This window comes from Carassius carassius, chromosome 43 (assembly GCF_963082965.1).
Source record: "Carassius carassius chromosome 43, fCarCar2.1, whole genome shotgun sequence".
Taxonomy (NCBI): Eukaryota; Metazoa; Chordata; class Actinopteri; order Cypriniformes; family Cyprinidae; genus Carassius; species Carassius carassius.
The window spans coordinates 23,695,110-23,714,256 of record NC_081797.1 but is presented as its reverse complement, the minus strand read 5'-3'; the positions used below and the strand labels follow the sequence as shown (position 1 = coordinate 23,714,256).

Here is a 19,147-nt window from a genome sequence, read left to right as displayed (position 1 = left end):
GCATGTTCTTTTTGTTCAGCAAAATTTACTCAAAGACGACAAATAAAGTGTTTATTACATGAACCAGCACATGATCCAGATCCCCAATTGGTTGCACAAGCGGGTTTAGAGGATCCCCCTTTTTCCACCTCCTTTCTCTTTAACTGAAAGTCATTCATGCTATGCCCATGTACGTTTCTGCTGCATTTCATAAAATCAGGTTACTCCCTACCATTATTTGCCCACACAATAAGTAAAAGCTTGTTTTTCTTATGTTCCATAACCTGTTTTGCAAACCTGGCCTGTTTTGACACCACCTCTTGTGCTGGGACCTCATCTATATCAAGCATGTTACTTAGGCACAATATTTTGAGTTGAAGAGGAATTTCTCCCTGAATTAGCAAACATGCTAACTGGACAACTATTGTATACAAACCATGTGTTTGCAAGTAGGATGTTTTCATTGTTTGACCACCTTTTTGGTAATGGAACAACATTCCTATCAACATTGGGTTTTAGGGATTGGGGTGTGTGATTGAACAATGTTAGCATAATATTGGCATAACTTTATATTACGTTACTGATTGGGCTAACTATAATGGATATAGTTAGGGTTATATGTGTTTGGCGTGAATGTTCCAGACAAAAGATACAGAGCTAGAAACAAAGTCACAGTTACCTGAAATGAATGTATTACCAAATCAAACAAAAATCAGTTTACCTGGAAACTTGAATCTATTTTCTGTCTGAAATGCATCTCGAATTACATGAACTTGATACTACAGCTTGGTGGTTATGAAAGTAGATCCAAATGTTGATTGAAATGCTGTCAGGCCAGTAGACATTTGAGCCAACGAGTGCACCTTTGTAGTTAATCAGACTAATGCATCCAATTATGGTGTTAAAAGCACATTACATTTTGTCATCCATATCTTTTTATTGTATAGTTTTTCATTTGTTTCAATGTAGCAGCTTGTATCTCAAAATGAGCGTTTTATTTAATAAAATTATATAATTCACCTCCAGCCCAATTTTTCTACAGCCGTAGGCACGTTTACACATGCCTAAATATACAAAATATGATATGCACTGGTGGAGGGCGGCATTCATGACTCTGTGCAGTGTGAAGCATAAAACCTGCAAGATTCAACAAACCAGCTGAGCTCAATAATCTCACAGGCGCCTTTCTAGATCTCCTGATAGCATTGGCTGCTTCATTCTTGTGCCTGCTGTAGAAATGGAGGGGCTTGTAGAAGGCTGTTTGGGGTTTCTGTACGATCTGCTGGTGGTAGTCTGTGTTGGGCTCCTGCTTCTGCAGGTTGTTGAGGGTCGGTCAGTGTGGTGGTTGGTGCTGCTTCTGGTTCCGGGAGTCACGTTGAGCTATTTGGTCCATTCAAGTGCTCTAAAAGTAGGCCTTGTGAGTGTGCTGTGCAGTGTCATCCACTATGTAGGGAGAGAAGGGGTCACGTTGCCTACCCAAAGCAAGGCGGTACTGATCACAGGTAAGACACTATCCTGTTTCCTTCTGTGCATTTGTATATATTATGAATCTAAATATATATTAATTGTGTTTCACTGATTCTAGAAGGGTGTATCTCATTAAACCTCTCAAAAACAATAACTAAATCAAGAGTTAGATATAAAATAAGAAATTACAGCTTGTATTAAGAAATTATGCTTAATTTTAGTATATATATATTTTTTTTTTTTGCATTGTGACATTGTTTTATGATATTCCTCACAAATTTCCAGTGCGTATTTCCAGTCAAAAAATCTATACAGTAATGTTGTCAGCATTTACAGTATAAATAACAGTATATATAAATAATAATAAAAAAAAATCTAATGCCTTTAGGCCGATATTAAAAAAATAAATAAAGCAGTTAATACAGTATTTTAATAATATGATTTTGGGGGTAAAGGTTCTTACAGGGTTAGTTCACCAGAGGATGAAAATTTGTCCATCTTCTACTCACCCTCGTAGCATCCTAGGTGTATGTGACTTTCTAATTTCAGAATAATCCAATCCGAGTTATATAAAATATTGTCCTTGCTCTTCCAAGCCTTTCAGTGAGGTAAGCAGGAGTTTGTTTCCAACAGTTCAGAAGACGTGAAATAAAGTGCACGCATCTGTAATAAAATGTCCCTCACACGGCTCAGGGGGGGTGACTAAAGGCCCCCTGAAGCGAATCCATACGTTTTTGTAAGATAAATATCTAGGTTTCTAATGTAATAAACACTTTTTTTCATTTCATTTACATTTCATAGAAGCGAACCAGACGCATACGTCTTCCATCCGCCTGCACGTCTTCTGCATCAGCAGTCAGCAGGTGTTAGAAAAAAAAATGTTTATTACGTTTGAAATCTGGATTTTTATCTTACAAAAACACATGGATTCGATACAGGGGGCCTTTATTCACCCCCCGGAACCGTGTGAGGGACGTTTTATTACAGATGTGCTTTATTTCACGTCTTCTGGACTGTTGAGAACAAATACCCACTTACCCCCATTGAAAGGCTTAGAAGAGCGAGGACAATTTTTAATATACCACAGATTGGATTATTTTGAAAGAAGAAAGTCACATAGGATGCTTCAAGGGTGAGGACAGAAGAAGATGAACAAATTTTCATCCTCGGGTGAACTAAGCCTTAAATAATCATTAAAACATGTCACTGTACATACAATATAATTGGTCCCAAAATAGTTTTTAAGCAATGAAATGTGAACATGTTTGAACCAGTACATTTATATTTCTCTGCCATCCATCTAAACCTTGCACTTTTAACTTTTCTCAGTAAGGTTAACTGCACTGGTTTCTATAAGAACGTGATGCTGCATGTAACTTGACACAGACTGGCTTCTGTACAGAATGAAATGAACAAATATAAACTGCTGCATTATTATATAGATGCTTTCAATAATGGCTACCCAATACTACCCATAATGCATTGGAATTGTGGATGTGCATCTAAACTGAACTTGTGTTTGTCTCATAGGTTGTGATTCGGGTTTTGGTAATGATCTGGCCAAGTTTTTAGACAGCGCAGGGATGAGGGTGTTTGCAGGAGTTCTGGATGAACTCAGTCCTGGAGCTCTGGAGCTTAAGAAAGCTGAATCACCAAACCTCACCGTCCTACAGTTAGACATCACCAACAGCAGCCAGATCACACAGGCACGCCAGTACATCCAGAGCCAAACAGGTGAAACAGGTGAGAAAACCTCACTGACTTACACTGAACAAGAGATCTGAACCATATCTAGAGACTACAATCTCATAAAGACTAGAGTCTTTGGATTTAAAATGAATGAATGAATACCTTTTAAAACCAATTTTTAGCAACTGCACAGCAGCTACCCAGAACACCACTTAGCAATATCCTAGCAACTATATAAAACACTTAAGCAACAGCAAAGCATCTGCTTAAAAAGCCCTAGTAACCAGCCAAAATACCTTAGTTACCACTCAGAAACATCTTAGCAATAATATGGAAAATTGTAGCAATCAAATAGCAACTTCCCAGAACACCCACTTAGTAATATCCTCGCACCTCATCACCCAGGATACATTAGTTGTTACTTAACAGCAACACCTTAAAGAGCTCATGAACTGAGAAATCAAAATCCTATGATATTTTGACATCAGGTCACTGTACTACTAAAAACATTATGCAAGTTTCAGAACTTAAGTTATACTCTTTAGTCTAAAAGCAGCTTATATTGAAGGCAGTCTCTCAAAACAACAGCTTTTGGAATGTTCTACTCTATGATGTAATAGTGTGGATAAGCACCGCCTCCACAGAAGATGATCAACGCCTGCTTCTACATCACCGCCTGTTTAGCCCTGCCGACCGATTCTACATCACTGCCTGTTTAGACATACACCACTAAATTGCACATGTAGTGTAAATAACAAGAGGCGAATGCATGTCTTTGCACAAACTAAATGATAAAGGTGCTCCGGAGATAACAAGATGCTTAGAATCTGCATAGCAATCACATGGAAATGCTAAAAACCACAAATAACACTAGAATGACTGCCTACGAACCCTCAGAACACTCAAACAGCCTTTTGGCAACATCTTAGCAATTACACAGAACACCACCTTAGCAAATACCCACTTAATCACTTTGCTACACCCCAGAACATCCTAGCAACCACTTAGCAACTACTCAGAACCCTAGCGACTTGGAAAAACTAGCAATAACCTTAAGAACACTGGTAACCATTTAACAATGATTCAGTAACATCTAGACACATAGTTGAGTCAAGTCACCATTATTTGTCTAGCGCTTTTAACAATACAGATTGTGTCAAAGCAACTGTACAGCATTAATTAGAAAAACAGTGCGTCAACCCTAGTAACTCCACATAATAATCACACCCTAAAAACCCTAGTGAATGCATAGCAATCACAAGGAGCATCCTAGCGATTGCAAAGCAACATCCCACAGCACTCAAGCAACCATTTAGAAACACATTCTTGCAACTGTCCAAAAAAAACCCCTAGCAACCACATAGTAGAATAGTAATCAGAATGGCAAAGAAACTGCATAATCTAGGGCCTATAACAACCCAGGACACCCCCCAAAAAAACTGCTTAGCAACAAGCTATAAATCACTCAGAACACTGTAGCAACCCCATAACAATGCCCTGGCAACCTCTCTCATAGTGGCAGTAAGTTTAACTAACAATCATGAAGAAATGTTACTGTGTAGTAGTATAGATCCGAACTAGTGAATTCATGTTATTTTTTATGACTTGTCAATGGGCAGGACTCTGGGCACTAGTGAACAACGCTGGAGTGCTGGGATACATGTGTGATGGAGAAATTCTGCCAATTAAAATGTATAAAAAATGCTTAGATGTGAATTTTATTGGTAGTGTGGAAATGACACAAGTCTTTCTGCCTCTGATACGGCAATCGAAAGGACGACTCATCAGTATATCCAGTATGGCAGGTAAACGTTTTTGAAAACATGCAGTTTTGTAGACCTCAGGTACTGAAAAGTCTCTTACAAAACATACATCTTAGTTACATTAAGGAGTATAAAATACCAATAAACACTAACAGCTTTGAAATCAATCATTGGTTTCCTTCAGGAGAAGTTCCACTTCCTGGATTCGCAGGATATGGGGCGTCTAAAGCAGCACTGATCTCTTTCAGTGGAGCGATTAGACAGGAACTCTCACGCTGGGGAGTCAAAGTCATCATCATTCAACCTGGAGCTTTCAAAACAAGTGAGAATAAAAGCACTTTCACACCAATAACTATTTTTTTTTTTTATGATTTATTTATATACTTTAAACAATTATAAAAACAAATAATAATAATAAAAAATAAATAAATAGAAATTACAACATTTACAGAAACAGGGGAAAATGAAAATACACAAAACATTACAGAAAGAAGATGCACTGAGAATTATTTTCCCCTCAAAACAAATAGAATAAAATAAATAACTTAGAATACAGTACAATCACATACAGTAACATTAAACATAGCAGTGTACTGGCCAGGCAATACAAAATTAGTATTAACATCTAGACTGGTGACAGATATGGGGAGAGACAAGGGGATCACACACAAAGAGCAGGGTCAAGCTGGAGAGTTTTGATATGTTCACAAAGGGGTTGCCAAAGCTTGATGAAAATGGTGCTAGGTCGGTGAAGAGAGTACCTAATTTTCTCCAGTTTCATAAAATAAAGAACATCTCTTATCCAGCGAGTGTAAGATGGAGGGTGAGGGCTTTTCCAATTCAATAGAATTAAACGCCTAGCTAAAAGAGTCACAAAGGCAAAGAATGGCCAGGCAAGAGAACCCCAAATAAAGCTGTGACTGGACAGAGTGGGATATCTGCCGAGGTAATGGCTGACAATGAGACAAAAATTGGTCTCCAAAAGGAAGACAGGGCAGGGCAGGACCAGAACATGTGAATTAAAGTGGCTGAACCAGAATGACACCTGTCACACTCCGAGTCAATAGACGGGTTAATGCGTGCTAACCTGGTCTTCGACCAGTGGGCTCTATGAACCACCTTGCACTGTATGAGCCTGTGACGTGCGCAGAGGGATGAGGAGTAAACCCTGTTCAGGACTGCCCCCCATGTCTCCTCGCTAATCTCAGTACCGATGTCTTGGGACCAGACAAGGCGTAAATTATCAGAGGAAGACTGCAAATGAACAATTGTATTCCCTAATTTACAAATTGAACCTTTAGTACAAGGATCCACACCCAGAATGGTGTCTAAATCTGAAGGGAGAGGTGCATTTGGAAAGTTGACAAATTTTTTCTGTACAAAATCACGAATTTGTAAATAACTGAAAAAATGTTTTTTGGAAATATTAAACTGAGAAGTCAACTGTTCAAAAGAGGCAAAAACTCCATCGATGTAAAGGTCAGCAATAGAAACCAATCCAAGGTCTCTCCAAGAGGTGTAAGCACGGTCTAAAATGGAGGGGTAAAACAATGGGTTAGAATGTATTGGGGATAACAGAGGGGTATTATGAAGAGCAAAATGTCGCAAAAATTGGGTCCAGATTTTAAGACTGTTTTTAACAATTATATTATTTGAATATTTCATTGGGGACAATGTATATGGGAGGCATAAAAGAGCCGCCAGGGAAGATGATTTACATGAAGCATTCTCAATATGCAGCCAGGATGGGGAGTTGACAGAGCTGCTTGGCTGGAACCAGTAAAGAGTGGTGCGTATATTTGCTGCCCAATAATATATTAGAAAATTAGGAAGAGCTAGACCACCTAATTGTTTTGTCTTCTGCAGAATGCCTTTCCGAATCTTTGGGGTTTTTTTATTCCAAAGAAAACTAGAAATAGAGCTGTCTAGTGTAACAAAAAAAGACTTTGGAATAAAGATAGGAATACACTGAAATAAATATAAAAATTTAGGGAGCACGCTCATCTTAATACAATTAACCCTCCCGATCATGGATATAGGAAGGAGAGACCAACGATTAAAATCCTGAGATAGACGATTAAGCAGTGGGACAAAATTTTGATCAAATAAGTCTGAAAAGTTCTTTGTCACATTTATGCCCAAATATCTAAAACTTTGTAAGGAAGACCTAAAAGGTAGGGAAGCTAATGGATAATTCAAGGCAGCTGTGTTAACGGGCATTAATTAACTTTTACTAAAATTTAACTTATAGCCTGAGATTAGGCCAAAATCCATTAGCAAATCAAGTACAAGGGGAATTGAAGTGCCAGACATATAAGAGAAGATCATCTGCATACAAAGATAGCTTATGCTCCAACCCTCCCCTTTGAATGCCAGCCATCGCACTGGATCTTAGAGCAATTGCCAAAGGCTCAATGGATATTGCAAACAAAAGGGGAGAAAGTGGGCAACCCTGTCTCGTCCCGCGACCAAGGGAGAAATACTCAGAATAGTTATTATTAGTTCGAACACAGGCCAAGGGAGATGTATATAAAAGCCTAATCCAAGATATAAACTGATCAGGAAAGCCAAATTTCTTCAGTGTATAAAACAAATAGTGCCACTCGACCCTGTCAAACGCCTTCTCAGCATCCATGGAAATAACTAACTCTGGTATTTCATTTAAAGAAGAAGAATAGAGAATATTTAAAAGGCGTCTAATATTATGAAAAGAATGTCTATTTTTAATAAAGCCTGTTTGGTCAGTAGAAATTAAAGTTGGAAGGACCACCTCCAGGCGTCTTGCTAGGACCTCAGCTAATAATTTTACATCTGAACAAAGTAAGGAGATGGGGCGATAATTGCTGCACTGAGAAGGATCTTTATCTTTTTTAAGAATAAGAGAAATGATAGCCTGCCGTAGGGAATGAGGAAGAATACCTGAGCTGTAAGACTCATTGAACATGTTAAGTAAAAGAGGTGATAATTTGTCAGAAAATGTCTTGAAAAATTCGGCAGGGAAGCCATCCGGCCCTGGGCATTTGCCATTCTGCATTAGACTAAGAGCAGACTTAATTTCATTCAATGTAAGAGGGCCTGTCAAATTTGAGGAGATATCAGGATCAATGCAAGGCATATTGAAGGAATTGAAAAAACTATCGAATTGGGCTACTTCAGCTATGCTTTCCGAAATATATAACGAGGAATAAAAATTCCTGAACTCATTATTGATAATTAGTGGATTAACTGAAGACCCACCAGAGGTGGAAATTTGAGTAATGAGATGTGAAGCAGCAGACTGACGCAACTGATGGGCAAGCAATTTACTTGATTTATCACCGAATTCATAATAATTGCAACGAGTTTTATGTATAGCTTCAGTGGCCTCATATGTAGTAAGTAAGTCAAACTCTGTCTTTGTTGTCAGAAATTTAACAAAGTCATCGGCGTTTGTAGAATTAACACACTTAGACTGGAGGTCTGCCAAAGTATTCAAAAGATTAGCTCTCCTTTATTCATTATTTTTCTCGTATAAGCTGAATATGAAATTATTTCTCCCCTTAAATAAGCCTTGCATGCCTCCCAAATTGTCTTAGATGAAACATCAGGGGAAACATTTGTAGAAATAAAAAGGTCAATACGATCGTTAATGACAGAGATAAAATTACAATCATTGAGAAGCAAAGAGTTAAAACGCCACGGAGACCGGGACATTGTAAGGCTCGGTAAAGCAAGGTCAAATGTAACCGCAGCATGGTCTGAGATAACAATAGTATTATAGATACATGAGCTAATCATTGGAAGCAATTTGTTATCAACAAGAAAGTAATCAATGTGGGAGAAAGTATGATGTACAGGGGAAAAAAAGAAAACTGTTTTGTGCTACAATTAAAAAACCGCCAAACATCAGAAACGGCATATTGCTCCATGAATAACTGAATTGTCCTACTGGACTTAGACTGTGCACATGGCCTAGATGAGGAACGGTCTAGAAGAGGGTCTAAGCAGCAGTTAAAATCCCCACCCAGAATTAGTTGGTTGGAGTTCAAATCAGGGAGGGAAAACAAAACTTTTTTGAAAAAAGCCTCATCATCCCAGTTAGGGCCATACACATTGGCCAAAATCAAACGAACTCCATTGATCTGTCCTCTAAGAATAATAAAACGCCCATTGGGGTCCGAGATGACCTCAGAAATGGAGAAAGGAACTGATTTGTGGATGAGAATAGCTACCCCACGGGACCTATCCTGGAAACTGGAGTGGTAGAGCTGGCCTACCCAGCCCTTTCGAATACTTAGATGGTCTGCAGGCCTGAGGTGTGTTTCCTGAATAAACGCTTTGCTAGTATTCAATTGGTTCAAATAATTAAGAACTTTATTTCGTTTCACCGGAGAATTCAGTCCTTTGACGTTCCAGCTGGTGAATTTCAGTGCGCCACGAGGTGCCATCTTGTTATTGATCATGGGTGTGAATAATTAATTCACTGAACATGACAAGATTTCTGAGCCCAACTCCCCCCACAAACAACCCAGCCAATAGTACACCTTGCTTGTAGCATATAAGGATATAAAATGCCATAGTGATTGCACACAGATTGACAAAGATATAAGAAAAAATAAGAATAAAAACACGACAGAGACAAAAAAACAAAAACAACCCACCACTCCCCCCCCCACCCGCTCCACCCCACCAGCTGACAAGAACAGCAACTGGGCCCACTTTACCATAACAAGTTTCCTAACTCCTTGTCCTCCCTTTAAAGGTGCATAACCTCAATAGTGATTATCAGAAATTACTGACAGACAATCTTCAAAAACAAATCTAATGTAAAATATAAACGCAAACTTAATAATTAAAAAAAAAAATTATATAACTTGGGCAAAAGGACAGTAAAACAAGTTGTCCAAAATTAGCACACCATGTATTAATTAAGCTAACTCAACTAGCAGGGACTTTGTGGTGAACAAGTTCAATATAAAACAACTCTGTCAAGTTTAACAATGTTAAAATCACTAAACAGCCCACATTATCCTTAACAAGAAACTGAAATTAAGCAGCCTGATCGCAGTATGATGGAGTCTGATTTGAAAATTAAAAGCTGTTTGTCTGTATATCAGAATTTTAAACTAATTGCACTTTTTTTTTTTAAGCAAACTGTAAATAAAATGAGATTTGAAGGGTCCTTGTAGTTAGAAAATTTTAAGAAAGAGAAAAAGAATCAACTTTGCCAGTTTAGCCAAGTGTCCAGACTCAAACCCGCGTGGCCGACGACCAACCCATTCTTTAAAATAATGGGGGGAAAAAAAACGTCGAAAAATCAAAACTGCTCAAAATAGAATAGAGTCCGTCCAATTTACTATGAGTCCAAGCTCTGGATGAAGTTGTTGGCTTCCGCGACCGAAGCCAGCCATTTCTTCTCACTGTTTGGAAGAGTAATTCGCAGTCTAGCAGGGAACAGAAGCGCAGGCTTTAGTCCGCGTTTGTACAATGACGACATCACATCCTTATACTCGGAGCGAAGTTCAAAACCTCGGGGAAGTAATCCTCACAGATACGGATTTTGTGTCCTTCATACATCAACTCACCCTTCTTGCGAGACTCGCGGATGACCAAGTCCTTCACTTGAAAACGATAAAATCGCAAGATGGCGGGTCGCGGTCTCTGCCCAGGCGCTGGTTTAGGTGCGAGGCTGCGATGAGCTCTGTCTAGCTCGGGCGGCGAGGTTAACACCTGAGATCCGAGGACATCGACCAGAAGCTGGGAGAAAAAAGTACTCGGACGCGGCCCTTCGATTGACTCGGGTAAGCCCAGGATTCGAATGTTTTGGCGCCGGCTGCGGCTCTCGAGATCTGAGACTTTAGCCTTAAGCCACTCGTTATCCTTCTGGAGCCCTGAACACGTAGCTTCAAGATTCCCGATGCGAAGATCATGATCTGCCACTGTGGACTGAATGTTATCCAACTTCGTTGCCAAACTTTCAAAAGATGCTTTGAAATCCGCGGCGATAGATGCTCTGAGGTCATCGTATAAAGCACTGATCTCGGCTAGCGTAACGCTAACACCCGGCGAAGAGGCACCTTCTCTGTATTTATCGACTTGTTTTCCCCTTCCTTTGGACATTCTAAGATCGAATGAAGTCACGAAACTGTTATAAAACAAATGCTGTCAGATGTCAACGAAAATGCTGAGGTTTTTTAAGAGATAAACTTAAAAGTTTAGGGAGCGAACCGCGCACACGTCTACTCCTCATGCGCCATAACCGGAAACCACCAATAACTATTTGAGCACCAATACCAACAGACATTATGTAGTTTATGGTAAGTGTGCTGTAGTTAATAAATGCTCAATCTCCTAAAACCAGGTGAATTCTGATTGGCCATCCATGTTTTTATCATTCAATGGCTTGAAAAAAAAAATATTCTGAAAGTTATTCCAACAAAATTGTTGCCAGGTCGTTATTGTTTTAACTATCATTGGACTTCCTGATTCGTGCAGAATCACAACAATAATTAAAACTTTATGGTTATTGTTATCATTCCTTGATGTCAACAGCCCCTAAGAATGCAAAACAATGAACATTTTTTTTTTCAGAGCTGTACAACTGGAACAGTATGGTAAAATAATAAAAAAAAGATTCATCTGAAATGTAATTTTACCTTGAACTACATTGAAAACACATTTATTAACACTTTAAATGATCTTTACTTTGTAAATGACAAGATGACAATGACAACAATATTGATTGTGTCAAAACAGCTGTAAAAAATAGTTTCGATAATGCAAGAGGACAATAAATAAAAGTCTCATTTTCCATCTGAAGTCAGTTCATTGATGATTCAGCGAAGTGACCATCGGTGACAGAAAAGGAGAAAAAAACCTTGGGAGAAACCAGGCTCAGTCGGGGGGCCAGTTCTCTTCTAGCAAGGACATTGGGTGTTAAGGGAAGTGTTCTTGGTCCTGGTTGACCTAATTCATGCAGCCAAACAATATTTTAACAGATTTGAATTACAGAATTGTGACAGTTTATTATGTGTAAACCAGGTTATAGAGATGGGTCTTTAATCTAGGCTTCATATGTAATTATAATTATAAATATTTTTTTTTTATAAAATAGGCTTAATAAGAGCCAATTTGAAGGTTGTGGGGACATATCCTAATTTAATTGACAAACTAATAATATGTAGAAAATGATCTATGAATGTAATGTATTTTTTGAAAATATACTAAACTGCAAAAAAAAAAAAAAAGTTTGGAACAGGGCAATTTAAGACTAACGTGGATGTGATGTGTTGAAATATGGTGATGTGGAACATGTGAGGCAATCATGTATTAATAGTCAGTGTTGGGAAGGTTACTTTGGAAATGTAATAGGTTATTTTAATGGTAGTGCCCCTTGCTTCCTACATTACCAAATCATTTTTATTTATTTGTGTTAAGTTGCATGTCTCATGGGGAATAGCTCGACCCATCTTGAGAAGTAATCTACTGAGACGAGTATTCATGTTGTTTGGAACTCTTTGGTCCCAGTATATCTACTCCAAACATTTCACCAGGTCTTTAAGTGATGATTGGTTAGTTAACGACGGGCTTACTGTTGACACTCTTAAGCATTTAACGGTTTTAACGTAAAGCGTAACTCTTGACATATTTTTACATCAGTCCACATACCATGCCAATATGCAACATCTTGCACTTGCTTATATGTTTTGAAGACACCAAGATGTCCGCTCAGTGGTGGGTATAAGACTACGAGGAATGACAACATGGTGCTGGATTTTGCCATCTGACAGGTGAGTGATATGGTATAACTTGTCTTCAAGCACTGCATACAGTTCCTTTTCAGTGGATTCGTTATCTGCTTGATGATTTTATTAATTACAGGATCACAATGTTGTTCGTTCCAGATATTTTCATGGGAAATTGGAAACTCTGAATCCACTTTCCTACTGGTGTACATATTACACAAAGGTGGTGGTGCACTCGAGAAAGAGCGTCAGTGGCAACCTTCCTTTTTTTGATATTCCTAAGCCAGTGCCGCTTACAATGGCATATACAGTGAAAGGCAACTGAAGATTGGGATTTCCCAGAATTGGGGGTGAAGACAGATAAGATTTCAAGTGATCAAAGGCTTATTGACATTGAAGTGTCTACTGAAATGACTTGTCCTTTTTTCACATTTCAAGCTGCTTCCTCGATTGCTCGGTTAATTAAGGCTTGGTCAGTGTACAGCCAGTCTCTCGTGACACTGCTGTGGGTCAAGGTAGTGGAACGGTGCCTAAAAGTGAAATATTTTGTTGAGATCTGGTACACTGCTTGGAGTTTGATGAACACAAGATTCTTCTTGCAGAAATGTTAGCTTGTCCTGGTTGACAGAAGTATTCCATTTCAGGGGTACTTTTTAAAAAGTATTTTAATTTAGCAACATTAATCTGAATTCCACTCAGGAAAATAAATTCCTGTCCTAAGACTGATGCATATGTCAATGACGTTGAAGTAAGGACTACTGCCCTCCCTGAAAAACTCTGATCATGAAGCGTAATCATAGCATTAATCCAACCTAGTGGAACTCAGACAGTTTATAAGAGACATGCCACTTCCTCAATCCTCAATACAACTATATAAGGAAAACCCGTAACGGCAAAGATGGCGGTTGTGTGCACATGTCCCGCCCCTCCCGCTGGAAAGCCAATCATCTGCTTTTAACAGTCAAGCCGGGAAACATTTAAGCCTATCGTCTGGTTCCACTGACGTATGCGCACAGTTGAGGAACCCTTGCGAATGCGTAGTAAAGGTATAACCTGTGGGGAAAAGGGCGTTTTAAACCTTATTTTGGGGCAAAGTCATCAAAAATTTTCAGCGATTTTTATCATATTTCACTGCTGTTCCTATACATGCAGTTTTTATGTCCCGGTGACCAGTGAAAGTGCAGTTCTAACTCTGGAGCTGGTCTTGTTATTCTGAAATAGCTGCCCGGAGGCATTGCCAAGATAGTGGCCGAGTGGCACGACTTGCCTGAAAGGACTTTGTGGAACTTCAGCTTTGCCATTCGTGAAGATTTTTAGACCGGTCTAACTGAAACTTTTGAGTGCTGCTGCACATTTGGGTGCAGTCTATTTGGGTTTTGCATTGATGAAACTGTTTTGTGAGCTGCTCTTGACTGTATTTCAGACTCTGGAAGTGGCTTTGAGGCTCTGTTATACTTCTGCTTGAAGCTGTTGGATAAAGAAATGCACTTCAGACACAACAATAGACCCCCCTTTGTTTAATCCATCTATGATCAAGCATTTTGTGGCTTTAGTTTAGTCCATCTCCATCTTTTGTTGGTTATCGGAAGTGCACTTAAATAACTGTTTCTGATTATCCTCCATTTTAGCTACGGCAGTTAATATTTGTATTTAATGTTGAACAAACTTATATTTTACCTATTTGGTGAGTTCTGAAACTGTGGTCTCCTGTTTAACATGTCCAAGTCTCCTAGTACTTGTTTGCTCAGTTGTTGTATCCCTTTGCCAAGTGTTTATAACTTCAGTGGTAACTCCTGTTTTCCCACAGATGAAGACTACTCGGGATAGTACAAATATGCATGTAATTTACATTCAGATCCCATGTGAGGTTTTGCACTGGAGTGATGCCAGTCAGAATGGATGACACAACCTACACTTGTTTTCCATGTTGGGAAGTTTGATTGTAATTGGGGGTTTATACTATGCATGTGAGATGATAGGGACTGATGGCTGCCAGCTGCGAGTTTCCACTTCAGGGACTTTTAGTCAGTGTGTGAAGTGTAAAAGTAAAAATCAGTAAATAGTAAATGGTCTGTGTGTCTTTGTTTGGGATAAAAATCTCAAACTGGGACAAAAATAACAAACTTGGGCAAAATAGTAAATTTTAATGCTCTTTAACTTGGGCTTTATAGTTGACTTTCACAGTAGACACATTTCAAGAGATCATGCACATCCCCAACTACACAGTTTGGAGGATCAAAACAGCTCAGATCACAGAAAGAAAAATATTTACTATTCAAATTCTGTTCACGTGTTAAATATATTAAACTTAATTTGATCCACTCCCTTCAGACTTCAAAGGTAATAAACAGTCGCTTCTTTAATTATTACTTAAGATGTCTGTTCAATCTTAGTTCATGGTCCCTGTTTTGGGTGCCAATTCTGTAACGGTTTTGCGTCTGGCGTCCCACATTACCAGGTTTTATTTATTTGTGTTAAGTTTGGGTACCTGACAAGGTTAAATCCCTGTCATTGTACTTAAATATGGATAGCTCAATAAAAACCACCAGTAAGTAATAAGGAAACCAGAAAGAAGATGAATCAAATCAAAACCCAGGAAACATTACTCAAAGTGCTAATTTAATTTCAAGCAGCAAAACCCATCATAAAATATAGACCCAACATAACCATACATTTTGCACGGTTTAAATAACAACCAATATTAAAAAAAAAGAAAAAAAAAGAAAGGGAAATCCATTCAACAAGAATGGATTTCTCTGTGAAAATCCATTGAATTTTCCCTGTGATCGTATTTGATTCCAATCACAACCAGTCTCTGGCAATTTTAAGCACATCTCAGTTCCACATCAAACACTTACAAAATGAGCAGATGATATGAAACAATAAAAAAAGAAAAAAGAAAATGGGTTTGTATAGGTGAGAGTGTGTCTATGTGTGCATGTGATCTGCAAATGGGAATTTCATGAATGCTGTCTGTGTTAATGCATAATGTGATTGCTTTGAACTTGTACCCCATGCCGCTGGTCTTCATTTGGAGTATTTTGCAGCTCAGGTATGTACCAAGAGCCTCTTTTGCAGCATAGACAGGAACAATTACCGTGGCATCATCCATCAGAAAGCACAGACCAGTGCCGGCAGCCGAACCAGAGAAACAGTGATTCACTGTGGCTTCCATGCCCACATCGACATGCCATACTGATTACACGACCCCATACACTTACCATCAAACTGAAGGCACACCTTTGGGCTGGCTTCTGGTCTGGCCTTTCCTGTGAGTCATTCTGCTGCATCCTTGTTGCCTTGAGGTCACTGGATTTGCCTTGCAGGTGGCTTCGACCTGTTCTCCCCCTGTCTCCTTGGGGGGCCTTCCTTGAATCTGTCTCTGTCGCTGAGGCAACGGAGTGATTCCCGGTAGCCTGCGCTCCCTGAACAGAGCATCGCTTTCTCCTGAGGTGATTCCCCCACCAAAAATGTCTCTAATCAACGCTCAATCTTTGGTGAATAAGACTTTTCTGCTAAACTGTTTCTTCACTTCTCATAGTCTGGATTTTATGTTCATCACTGAATCCTGGACGAAGGTTGGTGATTTAACTCCTTTTTTGGAATTGGTTCTTGCTGACTGCACCTTTTTTTAATTCTCCCCGCCCGAACAGGAAAGGGGGTGGACTAGTAACTATTTTAAAAGACTCTTTTCTTGAGCATTGTCGGTCTGTTTCAGTAGATGTGTTTTCCAGTTTTGAAGCTTAGCTCCTCTATCTTGACTGGAATGGTCCTGTTTATTGGGGGCGATTTACCGTCCCCCTCACTCAGCAAAGGACTTCATACAGCAATTTACTGAATTGATCAACAATTTTAATATCCATGTATGCTGTCAGTCAAACCTGTTATCAAAGGAGTTTCTCAATCTCATTGACTCTTTTAGTTTGGTTCAATGGATAAAGGACTCCACTCATGTTCAGGGTCCTATTTTAGGTCTTGTACTCTCTCACGAGTTTGCCGTTTCTGATATTAAGATATCTGATTTCCTGCTCTCTGACCGTAATCCGATTTTATTTTCTATGTCTCTTTCTAATCTTTCTCACTTTACTAAGAAATTCTGTAATGCTGTCTCGGTTCTATTCTTCTATGAGTTTGGGTCAAATTTTTTCAGTGTTTTATGGAGTCTTGTTCTCATATATCTCTGGATCTACCGCTACCTGACCTGGATGCTGACCAACATCTTCTAAATTCTGCCTGGCTGAATATTTTAGATGTCACTGCTCCACTCAAGCCTTATAAGCACAAATCTAAGTCTGTTCTTTGGCAAAATTCTGATACTCGACTCTTACGACAAGCTTGTAGAAAGACAGAGCGCAAATGGAAAAAAGATAATTTACACATTTCATTTCAGTTGTTTAAAGATTGTTTAAAAGCTTACAATTTAAAGCTACAGCTAAGTCTGCTAAGGCTACTTATTTTTCTGATTTAATAAAAAAAGCTACTCCTAAAGTTCTGATTTCAGTTATTAATTATGTTGTTATTAATGCTTCTGTTAACACAGTGCCTGTTGCCTCCGATGCTTTATGTGAAAGCTTTTTGAGACCCTTGTCATCAAATCTCTCATTTAAAACCCAAAGTCTGTTCTCTCCATATTGGACCACCTCATTTTTGACCTCATCCTGTTTCTTGGGATATTTTTGACCCATTTCTTTACAATCACTGAAAGACATCATTGCTAATATTTAACCATCGTTTTGTCCTTATGACATTATACATCCTAATTTTTTTTTAATTAATTGTTGACTGTGTCGTGCCAGGATAGGTGTCTTTTTTCAGTAAGTGCCTGCTGTTCCTGCTACTCTCGAAGTGGGTACTGTCACTCTGCCTCTCAAGTAGTCTTCACTAGATCCTTCTATTCGGAATAACTTCTGTCCCATTTCTGTTTTACCATTTATTTCAAAGGTTTTAGAAAAAATGTTGTTTGACCAACTGCAGTTCTCTCTAAATCTTAATTATATTACTGAAATTTTTCAATCTGGTTTTAAATCTGCTCATAGTACTGAAACGACCCTTCTCAGAGTGTTAAACGATATCCTTTTAGATAACGAATCTGGTGATTCTGTGGTCCTGGTTCTCTTAGATTTATCAGCAGCATGTGACACTGTGGACCACTCTATTTTTATATCTAGATTAGAGTAATACTCGGGCCTAAAATGTACGGTCCTTAAGTAGTTTCAATCATTTTTATCCAACACAATTTTTTTGTCAAACTAGGTGACTTCACATCCTCTGTTGCTCTTCTCAAATGTGGCATCCCTCAAGGCTCAATACTGGCACCTTCCCTTTTTTCCCTGTACATGCTTCCTCTGGGTTCCATTCTAAGAAGGCATGGGTTTTTTTTTCATTTCTACACTGATATTCCCAGATTTGTTTGGCTATTAAGAGAATCCTTTAGCACTTAGTTATTAGAAGTTGATGAAAAGCTCAACCTCATAACAATGTATAATAAAATGAGTAAACCATTTTAAAATAAAAACTAAAAACACTTGTACACCCAAATGTGAAACACTTTATTTGAGTCCCTGCATGTCAATTTGATCAGAGAACATGTAAATATCTTAAATGATTAAAATCCAAACTTTAAATCACAGGGGGATTTCAAGTAAATATTTTAGTTCAAAGGGGTTTGACTGACAAAAAAAGTAATTTTGACATTTACATGGCCATTCTATGTTGTGAATACTTACTGTTTTCAGTATTGCACATCAGAATTATGTAGAAAGGAACATTTTAACGACAATAAATTAGAATTAGGGAGAATCAACACTTCCGTTGTGAGAATAATTTGTAACTATGCAATCCATAAATAAATAAATAATCTGATCAGGAGCATTTTAAAATGTAATATTATACAGGTTTTGTATACAGGTTTATTAACGATCATTTTGTCTTCAAAAACCCATGTTCCAGATATTCTGGGCAGCAGAGAGCAGTGGAATAGAGCTGAGGAGGACGTCCTCAGCGGTTTGTCTCCGGAAGCGATGGCATCTTATGGAGAAGAGTACATCCGCTCAATGCAGCAGCGGCTGCTCCACATGTCCTCAGTATCAAGCGCAGACACAGGGCCCTTTCTGGAGGATTTAAAGCATGCAATACTGTCCCCGAGACCAAAAGCCTTTTATTACCCCGGGGCCTCAGCGTGGGCTTTTCCATTGCTCTACAGACACTGTCCCACCTCTCTGTCAGACAGAATCCTCTCACAAATGTTTATGAGCAGTGATCCCCAACCTGCAGAAGTCTTGAATTCTTGTGCTTGCTGATGCACACATTCAGGGTGAATTCAGGTAAAGTAGACTGTTTAAGTTTGATTGTACTGTTCTCAATGGGTTTACACTTTCAGAGCATAACAATGGGTTTTAAATAAAGGGACACTATTTCTTTTAAATAATACATATACTATGACATTTTTTCAATACTTCTAACAATTTTCCTTTTTGCACTCTTAATGCACCAACACACCTACAACACACAACTGACAAAACAGTT

General features: G+C 38.7%; 1 protein-coding gene across 1 annotated transcript; it reads left to right on the top strand.

The window, feature by feature from the left end:
- Positions 1-143: 143 nt before the first annotated feature.
- LOC132124644 (estradiol 17-beta-dehydrogenase 2-like) lies at positions 144-19,039 on the top strand. Its single transcript, XM_059535760.1, has 5 exons — positions 144-1,481; positions 2,977-3,189; positions 4,755-4,940; positions 5,083-5,220; positions 18,572-19,039. The coding sequence occupies exons 1-5, from the start codon at positions 1,217-1,219 to the stop codon at positions 18,919-18,921; spliced, it is 1,152 nt and encodes a 383-aa protein (XP_059391743.1). The 5' UTR covers positions 144-1,216; the 3' UTR covers positions 18,922-19,039.
- Positions 19,040-19,147: the final 108 nt, after the last annotated feature.